General features: G+C 39.6%; 1 protein-coding gene across 37 annotated transcripts in view; it reads left to right on the top strand.

Moving 5' to 3' along the window:
* EXOC2 (exocyst complex component 2) overlaps nt 1-14836 on the top strand; it is a 212947-nt gene that overhangs the window by 79419 nt on the left and 118692 nt on the right. For all 37 annotated transcript variants that reach the window (XM_070583938.1, XM_070583949.1, XM_070583937.1 and 34 more), the window contains one exon: nt 5884-5964. In XM_070583938.1, coding sequence (XP_070440039.1) covers nt 5884-5964 — 81 coding nt within the window. The remainder of the gene's footprint in view (nt 1-5883; nt 5965-14836) is intronic.

Below are 14836 nucleotides of genomic sequence, written 5' to 3'. Positions count from 1 at the left end.
AAGTAAACAAAGACACTGTTATCAGGGAGGACATCTGAGGAGCTTCAGGGTCACCTCCAGGAGCTGAGTGCAAAGGCCAGACCTCTCTTCAGTCAAGATTAAATTCTTTACTGCACAGTAACGTAACATTAGCATTCTGTACTCTTCCTTTGTGTGCATTTGCTTGGTATAGTATGCATCATATTCTTTTTAACCTTCAGAAATTTTGATTTGGGATCTCTCTCATAAGCAACATGTGGTAGGTAGTATTTTTATTTTTTTATACCTTTCTGAGTCTTTGCCTTTTAACAGAAGAATTTAAGCCATGTGCATTTATCGTAACTGAAATTATTGTCCTTTTGTTTTGTTGTTCTATTATTATTTTCTATTTTTCATTCTTCCCTCTGTGCTATGTAGACAGTATTGTCTGCAGATTTGGGAGAAATGTTTTTAAATACTATTATAGGTTGTCTGTTGACTCTTGTTGTGTATGACAGCAGTTTAGCAGTTCTTTATTTCTCGTAGTCTATCCTTTTTTCTTATCTTAATTTGATCTGAAGTTATAGACCCAGTTTCTTATTTTACCTTTTTTTCGCCCATTTTGTTATTCTGTTTCTGCATTTATTTTTCTCTTTTGGCATTAATTTTATAACATTTTCACCACAGTTATTTAAAATTTACCATATATACACATACATTTAACTTGCTTTAATGTTTATTGCCAGTCATTTCTGCCTTTGAATTTTTTATTTTGAACTGTGGGCTGTATCTTTTGGATTCTTTCATGTCTGGTAATGACTCCTGCTTTCATGCACCAAACACTGCTTGGCTGTAAGAGAATTATTTTCTGAAAACATTGATCCAGTGTCTTTTAGTGTCACAGAGAAGAAATCCTGAGCCACCGTAATTCTTTATTACTTATAGATGAATTGTTTGTTTTTCTCTCTACCTAAATGCTTAAAAGATATAACACCTTTTCAGGGAGCAGAACTATAGTCCTGAAGATAGTTATGACAGATACTATGAATTTTTTGATTGAAATCTGGATATTTGATATCCGCATTTTATTAGAGAGTCAAATAAATAATTTCAGTGAAACAATAGGCAGTCTTTCTATAACTCTGATTTCTCTTTGAACACAACTTATCTTTTTATTGATGTCATAATAGCTTATAACACTGTGAAACTTCAGTTGTACATTATTATTTGTCAGTCATCATATATATGTCCCTCTTTACCCCTTGTGCCCACCCCCCAACCCCCTTCCCCTCTGGTAACCACTAATCTGTTCTCTTTGTCCATGAGTTAGTTTATCTTCCACATATGAGTGAAGTCTTACGGTATTGTATTTCTCTGTCTGGCTTATTTCGCTTAACGTACTACCCTCAAGGTCCATCCATGTCGTTGTGAGTGGGACGATTTTATCTTTTTTATGGCTGAGTAGTATTCCATTGTATGTATATACCACATCTTCTTTATCCAATCATCAGTCGATGGGTACTTGGGTTGCTTCCATGTCTTGGCTAGTGTGAATAATGCTGCAATGAACATAGGGGTGCATGGGATTGTTGGAATTGCTGATTTCAAGTTCTTTGGATAGATACCCAGTAGTGGGATGGCTGGGTCGTATGGTATTTCTATTTTTAATTTTTTTTTTTTTTAGGAAGATTAGCCCTGAGCTAACATCTGCTGCCAATGCTCCTCTTTTTGCTGAGGACAACTGGCCCTGAGCTAACATCTATACCCATCTTCCTCTATTTTATATGTGGGACGCCTACCACAGCATAGCTTGACAAGCGGTGTGTAGGTCCGCGCCCAGGATCCGAACTGGTGAATCTGGGGCTGCCGGAGCGGAACATACGAACTTAACTCCTATACCACTGGGCTGGCCCCCTGGCCCCTCTGTTTTTATTTTTTGAGAAATCTGCATACTGTTTCCCATAGTGGCTGCACCAGTTTGCATTCCCACCAGCAGTGTGTTCCGTTTTCTCCACACCCTCTCCAACATTTGTTATTTTGGGGGTTAGTGATATAGGCATTTTAATGGGTTTAAGGTGATATCTTAGGGTAGTTTTTTGTTTTTTTTTGAGGAAGATTAGCTCTGAGCTAACATCTGCCACTAATCCTGCTCTTTTTGCTGAGGAAGACTAGCCCTGAGCTAACATCTGTGCCCATCTTCCTCTACTTTATATGTGGGATGCTTACCACAGCATGGCTTGACAAGCAGTGCCATGTCTGCACCCAGGATCCGAACCAGCAAACCCCAGGCCACCAAAGCAGAACATGCGAACTTAACCGCTGTACCACTGGGCCGGCCCCATGAGGGTGGTTTTGATTTGCATTTCTCTGATGATTAGTGATGTTGAACATCTTTTCATGTACCTATTGGCCATCTATATATCTTCTTTGGAGAAATGTCTGTTCATATCCTCTGCCCATTTTTTGATCGGGTTGTTTGGTTTTTTGTTGTTGAGTTGTATGAGTTCTTTTTATTTTATGGAAATTAACCCCTTGTGGGATATATGATTTGCAAATATTTTCTCCCAGTTGGTGGGTTGTCTTTTCGTTTTGATTCTGGTTTCCTTTGCCTTGTAGAAGCTCTTTAGTCTGATGAAGTCTTACTTGTTTATTTTTTCTTTTGTTTCTCTTGTCCGAGTAGCCATAGTATTCGAAAAGATCCTTTTAAGACTGATGTCAAAGAGTGTACCGTCTATATTTTCTTCTAGGAGTTTTATGGTTTCAGGTCTTACCTTCAAGTCTTTGATCCATTTTGAGTTTATTTTTGTGTGTGGCAAAGATAATGGTCTACTTTCATTCTTTTGCATGTGGCTGTCCAGTTTCCCCAACACCGTTTATTGAAGAGATTTTCCTTTCTCCATTGTACGTTCTTGGCTCCTTTGTTGAAGATTAGCTGCCTGTAGATGTGTGGTTTATTTCTGGACTTTCAATTTGAACAGAATTTCTTTAATATATGCTTTTTTGTTTCCCAAATATAAATTTATGGTGTTCAACTGCTTCACATACTTAAGTTTTAATAGATTAGAAATAGCAGCAAACCAGTGATCGTGTACCAAGTTGCTTATTGTTATACTATTTAGAATTGTTTTCAGAGAAAATAAAAGGTCAAGTGAACCAGACATTGGGTTGTTTGGTTTAATTTTCTGGAAAATGGGATTGCCTTTATCAGACCCCAGTGTCTCTCGGCCCTCATGCTTGGCTGGCAGCTCATGAGTGGCTCTGCTGCGGTAGAGATGGGCGGCAGGAAGCTGCTTTGTCAGCAGAAACGGACTGTAAAGTGAGCTGGGGGGAGCCAGGCTCACCTCATCTTGACTTGCTGATCAGTGATTGGTTTTGTTAGGAACAGAATATGTGGTTGCGTGACTTCCGTTAACGCTAATTTTGACTTAGAAAGTAGTATTCTAGGCAGGGCGACTATAAGATGTGGTGTCTTACTATCCTGGACAAACCATATGCAGTTCCCGCTTCATAAAGCGCAACCCGTGCTGAGTGTTCTTTTGCAACCAGGATTGTCGGCAGCACAGCAGCATTTAACCACGTCGTGTGAGCACATTCGCTTGTATGGAACATAGAAGTGTTTCCAGTTTCACTTTGTAACATTTGGATATGTTTATCTCCTTCCCTTAAAGATAGAGAAGTTCTTTTCCATTCAAGTTAAGTTTAGGCTTTGATATGTGGAAACATTTTATGTCACCATTATCACATAATCCAAATTTGAAATATTAAAGAAATAACTTTCTTTTCACTTCTGAATCAACTAAGACAATTAAAAATATAGTGGCTGATTTTTTTCCCCAAAATATATTTCTTTTTCTTTCTGCAAATGTGTTTCTTCAACAGAGAAGCAGTCTATTTATTTTAGAATTTCAAACAAAATTTGAAGTTTCTTTACAAAAAAAAGTACAAAAAAGGACGAGATCAGGATTAGAAACTAATTAAAAGAAGCAGAGAGATAGATGTTCTCATGCATTAAGAATATGTTCATGGTGCATTTGATCACTGAATTTGAGCCAGAATTTTCTAACCAATGAATTAAGGGAAACAAATTGAATTATAATTGATTAAAGAAACACACATCTTTTTTTTGCCTAGACAGACTGCCCCCTACTACCCCCCATAAATCTGCCCCCATGACTGGTGGCTTGAGGCAGAACCTGTAAGTTCCCTTTAAGAACAAGTTTGACCTTCTGTTTGAATGTTAGAGAATAGCTAATGTGTAAGAGTGATGCTCACTTCTGTGTACTGGCTGTGCAGCCCGTGGAGTTACACATCCTGCATTTGAGTTTTGGCTAGAGCAAGGTATGTGAAAGAATAAAATCATGGGTGTTTTTACAGCTATTATTTTGGAAAGAGATGTCTTTTATTTGCAGTCGAATGTAGTTCCCAACTGGCATTATAAGTCTATTATTCTCATTTTACAGATGTGAAAACAGAGGCTTGGGCAGTTGAAGGCGCCTGCCTATGCACTATGGGTGGTGTGGGGTGAGGTTTTGTTCTGGGATCAGACTGCCTGGATTAAAATCTGGGCTTTGGCTTTATGACCATTGTCAGTTTATTTAGTTTCACTGAGCCGTGGTTTTCCCATCTATGAGCTAGAATCCATTGGCTTCTCACAAGATGAGCAATATGTGTTAGAAACCTACCCTAGCGCCTAGCTTATGGTCACAGCTTAATTCATGTTTGCCTTGCTGTCTTTATTATGTCATCATTTGGAATTTGAAATTGTATTTGGCCATTTTGTTTTGGAAATTTTCATAGTGCTTCACCTAAGTGAGCCTGATGTGCTGTTTAAAACCTCCTCTCTTCAGTAGGTAAGACAGTTTTATATATAAATCATTAAGTGATTTCCTAGTAATCTTTATCAAACCACGCAGCCATATATTTAAAATAGCAAAAAACTCCAATATAATTTGTACATCCACAGTTGGTATTACCAGGTATTTCTTGGGAACTTACAGGGAAATAATTATAGAATGACTAGAATGTGAATGATGTGTATTTTGCCATGTTATAGCCCAAGGCTAAAATTAAATGTTTGGAGGTTGATTTCTATTTTACAGATGGTGAAACAGAGAAATAAGCATGACTTTCCTGTGGCCAGATATCAAAGATATTAGTTACTTGTCTCACTTTTCTTCTTTAATTCAACTGTTTTTGCCACTCAGCTTTGATGATCAGATGATTAAGTACGTGTGTTACATACTAATTTTTTAAAATTTTTGTAAGGAAGATTCACCCTGAGCTAACATCCATTGCCAATCTTCTTCTTTTTTTTTTGCTTGAGGAAGATTAGCCCTGAGCTAACATCTGTCCCAGTCTTCCTCTACTTTGTATTTGGGATGCCTCCACAGCATGGCTGACGAGTGGTGTAGTTCCACATCCAGGATCCAAATCCACGAACCTGGGCCGCCAATGCGGAGCACGTGAAACTTTAACTGCTTGGCTGTGGGGCCAGCCCGCTGTGTACTATTGTAATAGTGTTAAACTGTGAATAACTTAAACTGGTGCCTGCTGGTTACTTTGCAGAGTTTGTGCAGAGTTTTTCCATGTTTGTGCTTCTTTCCAGCAGGGAAAATAATGACCATTTTTTAAAGCTGCTGAATGGGGATGGCCCCGTGGCCGAGTAGTTAAGTTCATGCACTCCACTTTGGCAGCCTGGGGTTTGCCTGTTTGGATCCTGGGCGCAGACCTACTCACTGCTCATCAAGGCATGCTGTGGCAGCATCACACATGAAAGAACTAGAATGAACTACAACTAGGATATACAACTATGCACTGGGGCTTTGGGGAGAAGGAAAAAACCCAGCTGCTTAAAAGTGTCATTTTGATATAATGTATTCTAACCCATTGAAATGGCCTATATCTTAACTATATGTTTTTTTCTAGCCATCCATCAAAAACTCGAAGCCGACGGAACAGAAAAAGTAGAAGGATCCATGACACAAAAACTAGAGAATGTTCTGAACAGTAAGTTTCGTCCTCCTACCCAAAACTGTTTATGGACTTTATAACAAGCTTTAATATAGTTCTTGCACCTGATTTCACAGAACAAGGCAGTAAGTTGCATTTTAGTATTTATTTCTAAATAGTAATGATTTAATGAACATAAAGGGGAATAAAAACATTGAAAATAAATGTTCTCTTTCTGTTTGCATTTTATTTATGAGAAATCATAATTTGAAAATGAGCCAATATATTTCTTAAGAAGTAAAATTTGCTACCATAAAAGAGATCAGTGTACAAATAGCATCGTCAAAGAGAGAGAAGCGTGGAGGCGGGAGCCAGGATTGTCATTGCCCGAGATCCTGAAGAGGCGTCCTCAACTGTTTGCTAGTGTCAAGGCAAATAACATCAGCTACCAGAATGGCAGATATTTAGGTGTCATTTGTTTATTTATACCTCCCTTCTTCCAAAAACCTTTTAAGGCAACTGCATATTTAAGAGTGTTTCTAACTCTGAGAAATTTTGTAAAATTTGTAGGCAGAGAGAAACTGATATATGCAAAGTTTTGCGTCCTGCCTGTCTCCCCAAATATCTTTTTCCTAATATCCTAGCTCCCGGCTACTTATCCTACTGATTTGGAAGAAACTTATCAGATGAATCAATCCCTATTATAGTATTACTGGTTTAAAAATAAGTTATCCTCTTTTATGCAGACGATAAACATTTGACATGGAACAGTAATGCCCAGGAGAACTCCTTGTTTTTAAATATAAGTATAGCATGATTTCCCCACCAAGTAGGCTTAAGAATAACTGAACAGTCCGGAACCCTCACGCAGATCTTTAGTGATGCTATGAAGGCAGGACTGTGATATCAAGTGAGTTTTAGACTTGTAGCTTACTTTAGTCCTGTAAGCAGAACTTCCTGAGCCGTTTTGTAAATATCTGTTCCTTAACCTAGGGATCTCTGATAAGAAAGTATTTTTTAGAAAGAAGCTTTAATGTGATATAGGCTTTCCTTGGTAGTAGAATTTGTGTTCTTGAATTTCATCCTAAATTTATGAGTTTAATAGCAAAATATTTTCCCCTCTGGTTATTATTATTTTGCCTTGAGATTTTGCCTTGTTTTTGTCCGACAACCAAGTCACCAGCTTTGTTGAAATGAATATATTCTGAATTCAACCCAAATAAATACTTACTGAAGCTATTTCTATATTAGCATAGTCAGACATTTTAAAGTCTTGGAAGGATATTTTCTACTCAGGGATGTTATTTTCACTGGATAAATTGTCATCAAACCATGATATCTGTTTAAAAAAATGAGATTATTTCTGTAACTTTTGAAAGGTGACTTGTAAGAACAAGCTGACGTAATAAGTATATTATTGTATCAGTAAAAAAAAATAGATATTTGTTAAGCTTTGGAAAAAATTAAGGTCCATTTCATGTGTTAAGCTTAGCATCATGTATTATAACTTTTAAATTAAGGTCCATTTCATGTGTTAAGCTTAGCATCATGTATTATAACTTTTTTCTCTTAAGGGAGTACTATAGGAAATCCTCCTTTGGGACTTGTGGTATAAAAATTGTAAGGGAAATTATTTTGCTTCTCTTCCTTTATAACCACGGACTTCCTGGAAATGTGTCGTATTAACATTCTACTGAAGTTTGCGCTTTTTGGATAAAGTTGGGCTTAACATACGTGGTCACTTCTTCAGGAGACTCTCCTTCAGGATTTTCTGCTGTAAAAATTTCCCTTAAAATATATTCCTTTATAACATTCCCGTCTTTTCTAGAAATATTTTTGGTCAGCTTGATGTTTATTGTCTTGGAGTAAAGTTTTGCTAATTTGGTCAACTTGACCAGCATTTATTTAAGACTGGTTGTGTAGAAGCACTGTGCTCAGTCCAGTGTGGGGTACAAAGCTGGAAGAAATATGGCTCCCGCCCCGTGAGCGTGTCCTCTGTCCAGACCAGTGTGTCGATTACCCGAGACTCCAGAAGCTGTGGAACTGGGACATCAGAAAAAATAATTACTGAAGTATTATGAAAAATTTAATTTCTTTTCTTTTGTAAATAAAGGAAGGAATAGGTGAGTATGAATATAGTTTAGTTTGCTTAGATTATTATTAATGTTTTAATCTTATGGATAATTACGTACTAATTTATATGCCTTTTTCTTGCATTATTTTAAATAAGAGTTTATGTTGACTTTAAGAGACTTAGTCTGTTTTATTCAGAATTTATCAGTGTTGAAGCCTTTCATTGAAATTCTTTCTTGTTTTCACTGACATATGTTTCTTATATTTGCCTTTGAACTTAATTCCTGTGTGATTTCAAGCCAATGATGACTAATAATTCATATCAAATTCACTTATCCATTTTTATCTTCTTCCCTATTCCAAGAGTATGGAATAATACTGTCTGATAAACTTCTGTGGTGGTGGAAGTGTAGCTTTTGAGCACTTAACATGTGGCTGGTGTTGCTGAGGAATTGACTTCTTAATTGTTACTAACTTTAACTAATTAACTTTATTTTTTTTTTTTTTTTTTATTAATGTTATGATAGATTACAACCTTGTGAGATTTCAGTTGTACATTTTTGTTAGTCATGTTGTGGGTACACCACTTCCCCCTCCGTACCCTCCCCCCACCCCCCCTTTTCCCTGGTAACCACCGATCAGATCTCCTTATCAATATGCTAATTTCCACCTATGAGTGGAGTCATATAGAGTTCGTCTTTCTCTGACTGACTTATTTCGCTTAACATAATGCCCTCGAGGTCCATCCACATTGTTGTGAATGGGCCAATTTCGTCTTTTTTTATGGCTGAGTAGTATTCCATTGTGTATATATACCACATCTTCTTTATCCAATCATCAGTTTCTGGGCATGTAGGCTGGTTCCACGTCTTGGCTATTGTAAATAATGCTGCGATGAACATAGGGGTGCAACGGACTCTTGAGATATCTGATATCAGGTTCTTAGGATAGATACCCAGTAATGGGATGGCTGGGTCATAGGGTATTTCTATTTTTAACTTTTTGAGAAATCTCCATACTGTTTTCCATAGTGGCTGTACCAGTTTGCATTCCCACCAACAGTGTATGAGGGTTCCTCTTTCTCCACACCCTCTCCAACATTTGTCGTTCTTGGTTTTGGATGTTTTTGCCAATCTAACGGGGGTAAGGTGATATCTTAGTGTAGTTTTGATTTGCATTTCCCTGATGATTAGCGATGATGAACATCTTTTCATGTGTCTATTGGCCATATTCATATCTTCTTTTGAGAAATGTCTGTTCATGTCCTCTGCCCATTTTTTGATCGGGTTGTTTGTTTTTTTGTTGTTAAGCAGTGTGAGTTCTTTGTATATTATGGAGATTAACCCTTTGTCGGATAAGTGGCTTGTAAATATTTTTTCCCAATTAGTGAGCTGTTTTTTTGTTTCAATCCTGTTTTCCCTTGCCTTAAAGAAGCTCTTTAGTCTGATGAAGTCCCATTTGTTTATTCTTTCTATTGTTTCCCTCAAATGAGGAGTTACAGTGTCCGAAAAGATTCTTTTGAAACTGATGTCAAAGAGTGTACTGCCTATATTCTCTTCCAAAAGACTTATTGTCTCAGGCCTAATCTTTAGGTCTTTGATCCATTTTGAGTTTATTTTGGTGTGTGGTGAAAAAGAATGGTCAATTTTCAATCTTTTGCATGTGGCTGTCCAGTTTTCCCAGCACCATTTGTTGAAGAGACTTTCTTTTCTCCATTGTAGGCCCTCTGCTCCTTTGTCGAAGATTAGCTGTCCATAGATGTGTGGTTTTATCTCTGGGCTTTCAATTCTGTTCCATTGATCTGTGGACCTGTTTTTGTACCAGTACCATGCTGTTTTGATCACTGTAGCTTTGTAGTATGTTTTGAAATCGGGGATTGTGATTCCGCCGGCTTTGTTTTTCTTGCTCAGGATTGCTTTAGCAATTCGCGGTCTTTTGTTGCCCCATATGAATTTTAGGATTGTTTGTTCAATTTCTGTGAAGAATGTTCTTGGGATTCTGATTGGGATAGCATTGAACCTGTATATTGCTTTAGGTAGTATGGACATTTTAACTATGTTTATTCTTCCAATCCATGTGCAAGGAATGTTTTTCCATCTCTTTATGTCATCGCCTATTTCTTTCAAGAAAGTCTTGTAGTTTTCATTGTATAGATCCTTCACTTCCTTGGTTAAGTTTATCCCAAGGTATTTTATTCTTTTCGTTGCGATTGTGAATGGGATAGAGTTCTTGAGTTCTTTTTCTGTTAGTTTATTGTTAGTGTATAGAAATGCTACTGATTTATGCACGTTAATTTTATACCCTGCTACTTTGCTGTAGTTGTTGATTATTTCTAATAGTTTTTCTGTGGATTCTTTGGGGTTTTCTATGTATAAGATCATGTCGTCTGCAAACAACGACAGTTTTACTTCTTCGTTACCTATTTGGATTCCTTTTATTTCTTTTTCCTGCCGAATTGCTCTGGCCAGCACCTCCAGAACTATGTTGAATAGGAGTGGTGAAAGTGGGCACCCTTGTCTTGTTCCTGTCCTCAGAGGGATGGCTTTCAGCTTTTGTCCATTGAGTATGATGTTGGCTGTGGGTCTATCATATATGGCCTTTATTATGTTGAGGTACTTTCCTTCTATACCCATTTTACTGAGGGTTTTTATCATAAATGGGTGTTGGATCTTGTCGAATGCTTTCTCTGCATCTATTGAGATGATCATGTGGTTTTTGGTTTTCATTTTGTTGATGTAGTGTATCACGTTGATTGACTTGCGGATGTTGAACCATCCCTGTGTCCCTGGTATAAATCCCACTTGATCATGGTGTATAATCTTTTTGATGTATTGTTGTAATCGGTTAGCCAAAATTTTGTTGAGGATTTTTGCATCTATGTTCATCAGTGATATCGGCCTGTAGTTCTCCTTCTTTGTGTTGTCCTTGTCAGGTTTGGGGATCAGAGTGATGTTGGCTTCATAGAATGTGTTAGGGAGTTCTCCATCTTTCTCAATTTTCTGGAACAGTTTGAGGAGAATAGGTATTAAGTCTTCTTTGAATGTTTGGTAGAATTCTCCAGAGAAGCCATCTGGTCCTGGACTCTTATTTTTGGGGAGGTTTTTGATTACCGTTTCTATTTCCTTACTTGTGATTGGTCTATTCAGATTCTCCATTTCTTCCTGATTCAGTTTGGGGAGATTGTAGGAGTCTAGGAATTTGTCCATTTCTTCCAGGTTGTTCAATTTGTTGGCATATAGTTTTTCATAGTATTCTCTTATGATCTCTTGTATTTCATTGGTATCTGTTGTGATTTCTCCTCTGTCATTCCTGATTTTATTAATTTGCGATTTCTCTCTTCTTTTCTTGGTGAGTCTGGCTAGGGGTTTGTCAATTTTGTTAATTCTTTCGAAGAACCAACTCTTTGTTTCATTGATCCTTTCTATTGTCTTTTTTGTTTCAATATCGTTTATTTCTGCTCTTATTTTTATTATTTCCCTCCTTCTACTGACTCTGGGCCTTGTTTGTTCTTCTTTTTCTAGTTCTGTTAGGTGTCGTTTGAGGTTGCTTACGTGAGCTTTTTCTTGTTTAGTGAGGTGAGCCTGTATTGCGATGAATTTCCCTCTTAGGACTGCTTTTGCTGCATCCCAAATGATTTGGTATGTCGTGTTCTCATTTTCATTTGTCTCCAGATAATATTTGATTTCTTCTTTAATTTCTTCAATGATCCATTGTTTGTTGAGAAGCGTGTTGTTTAGTCTCCACATTTTTGCACCTTTCTCTGCTTTTTTCTTGTAGTTGATTTCTAGTTTAATAGCGTTATGATCAGAAAAGATGCTTGATATTATTTCAACTCTCTTGTATTTATTGATGTTTGCTTTGGTTCCCAAAATATGGTCAATCCTTGAGAATGTTCCATGTGCACTTGAGAAGAATGTGTAACCTGCTGTTTTTGGATGAAGTGTTCTATATATATCTATTAAGTCCATCTGGTCTAATTTTTCATTTAATTCTATTATTTCCTTGTTGATTTTCTGTCTGGATGTTCTGTCCATTGGTGTTAATGGTGTGTTGAGGTCCCCTACTATTATTGTATTGTTGTTGATGTCTTCTTTTAGTTCTATTAAGAGTTGCTTTACAAATTTTGGTGCTCCTGTGTTGGGTGCGTATATATTTATAAGTGTTATGTCTTCTTGGTGGAGAGTCCCTTTTATCATTATATACTGTCCCTCTTTGTCTTTCTTTATCTGTTTTGCTTTGAAATCTACTTTGTCTGATATTAGTATAGCGACACCTGCTTTCTTTTGTTCATTATTAGCTTGGAGTATTGTTCTCCATCCCTTCACTCTGAGTCTGTGTTTGTCTTTGGGGCTGAGGTGTGTTTCCTGGAGGCAGCATATTGTTGGATCTTGTTCTTTGATCCATCCTGCCACTCTGTGTCTTTTGATTGGGGAGTTCAATCCATTTACATTTGGAGTGACTATTGAGACGTGGGGGCCTACCACTACCATTTTGTGTCTTGTTTTCCGGTTTTCTTCAGTTTCCTTTGTTTCTCGTCCCATGGTTTAATCTGTTCTGATGTAGAGCTGCTACTCTCTGTTGTTGTCCTTCTACTTATCTCCTCTGCTCTTGGTTTTGTAGCCCCTTTCCTTTTTTGGATTTTTCAGGAATGAGGGTTTTCCTGAGGATTTCCTGAAGAGGAGGTTTTGTGGCAATGAACTCCCTTAATTTTTGTTTATCTGGGAAAGTTTTTATTTCTCCATCGTATTTGAAGGATATTTTCGCTGGGTAGAGAATTCTCGGCTGTAGGTTTTTGTCCTTCAGATTTTTGAATGTATCATTCCACTCTCTTCTAGCCTGTAAAGTTTCTGCTGAGAAATCTGCTGATAGCCTGATGGGGGTTCCTTTGTAGGTTAGTTTCTTTTGCCTGGCTGTCCTTAATATTTTCTCCTTGTCGTTGACTTTTGGTAGCTTCACTACTATATGCCGTGGAGTTGGTCTTCTTGCATTGATAAAGTTTGGAGATCTATTGGCTTCTGTCACCTGAAGATCCATCTCCCTCACCAGATTTGGGAAGTTCTCAGCCATTATTTCTTTGAATAGGTTTTCTGCCCCTTTCTCCTTCTCTTCTCCCTCTGGTATACCTATAATCCTTACGTTGCATCTCCTAATTGTGTCTGATAATTCTCGGAGAGTTTCTTCATTTCTTTTAAGTCTTGCTTCTCTCTCCTCCTCTGCCTGCAACAATTCTATATTGCCATCTTCCAAATTGCTAATTCTTTCCTCCATATTATCGGCCCTACTGTTCAGAGCATCTAGATTTTTCTTAATCTCCTCTATTGTGTTCTTCATTTCCGATATTTCTGTTTGGTTCTTCTTTATCGTATCAAACTCTTTTGTGACATAGCTCCTGAACTCGTTGAGTTGTCGGTCAGAATTCTCTCTTAACTCAGTGAGTATTTTAATGATGGCTGTTTTGAAGTCATCATCATTTAGGTTATATATCTCATTTTCTTTGGGATTGTTTTCTGTGTATTTGTTACTTTCTTTCTGTTCTGGAGATTTAATGTATTTTTTCATATTGCTTGATGATGTTGATTTGTGCCTCTGCATGGAGATAGAGTTTAGTTGCTCCTTTCACTTGTTTCAGCTGCTGCGGTGGGGGGAGCAGCTGTTTATACTTCACCAACCAGGAACCCTGTCCGTAGTTGCTAACTGGGCCTGGGCCCCTCTTCGTAGCCACAGTGGCCCTTTGGATTCCCTCCTCTGCCGTGGGGGCCGTCACGGGGGGCTTCAGGCTGCAGGGGCCTACTGTTGTTGCCCACCTAGATGCGCTCTCTCCTTGGGGTCTGCAACAGTGTTATGGGCTTTTCCAGCGGCCAGGGGTGGGATCACTTATATTTGTCGCTCCGTTGCTGTCGGCACCCACCAAATCTCACTTGTCCTCTATGGGTCGCAGGAGAGCTATTGGCATCTTCTACAGTCTGTGGTTAGTACACCTAGCTATGCTGCTTTTGCCCTGGGGTCTTCCAGCCTTGTGGCTGGCGGCTGGGTGCCTTCTACTGGTGCTGTGCAGAGGCTTTCCCTAAGGCTTCTGTGAGCCTGTAGGGTTTCCCCCTAGGCTACTAAGCTGGGTCTCTGGAACTCTCTCCAGCCCCAGTCCTCTCCGAGATCTCCGGCAATCCCTAGCCTCACCGGGTGGGCAACGGCAGCTGGGGGTCGCCCCGTCCTCTGGGCTTCTCTCCGGGCCTCTGCCGGGAGCTCTGAATGCTCAGCGTGGCCCCTCTGCTACCGGCAGACAGAGAGTTTTGTCTGCTGCCTGGCGGAGCTCCGGCGCTTCCCCTCCGGGTCGCCGGACCCGCCTTTGAAAGTTCCCCCGCCCCGGTCCTCTCCGAGATCTCCGGCAATCCCTAGTCCCACGGGGCGGGCAACAGCAGCTGGGGGACGCCCCGCCCTCTGGGCTTCTGTCCGAGCCTCTGCCGGGAGCCCTGAATGCTGGGCGTGGCCCCTCTGCTAATGGCAGACAGAGAGTTTTGTCTGCTGCCTGGCGGAGCTCCGGCGCTTCCCCTCCGGGTCGCCGGACCCGCCTTTGAAAGTTCCCCCGCCCCGGTCCTCTCCGAGATCTCCGGCAATCCCTAGTCCCCCGGGGCGGGCAACGGCAGCTGGGGGTCGCCCCGCCCTCTGGGCTTCTCTCCGGGCCTCTGCCGGGAGCCCTGAGTGCTCAGCGTGGCCCCTCTGCTACCGGCAGACAGAGAGTTTTGTCTGCTGCCTGGCGGAGCTCCGGCGCTTCCCCACCGGGTCGCCGGACCCGCCTTTGAAAGTTCCCCCGCCCCGGTCCTCTCCGAGATCTCCGGCAATCCCTAGTCCCCCGGGGCGG

The sequence above is a fragment of the Equus przewalskii genome, chromosome 19 (genome assembly GCF_037783145.1).
Source record: "Equus przewalskii isolate Varuska chromosome 19, EquPr2, whole genome shotgun sequence".
NCBI lineage: Eukaryota > Metazoa > Chordata > Mammalia > Perissodactyla > Equidae > Equus > Equus przewalskii.
Note: the sequence above shows the minus strand (reverse complement) of the source record. Positions and strands in the feature narration are given on the sequence as shown.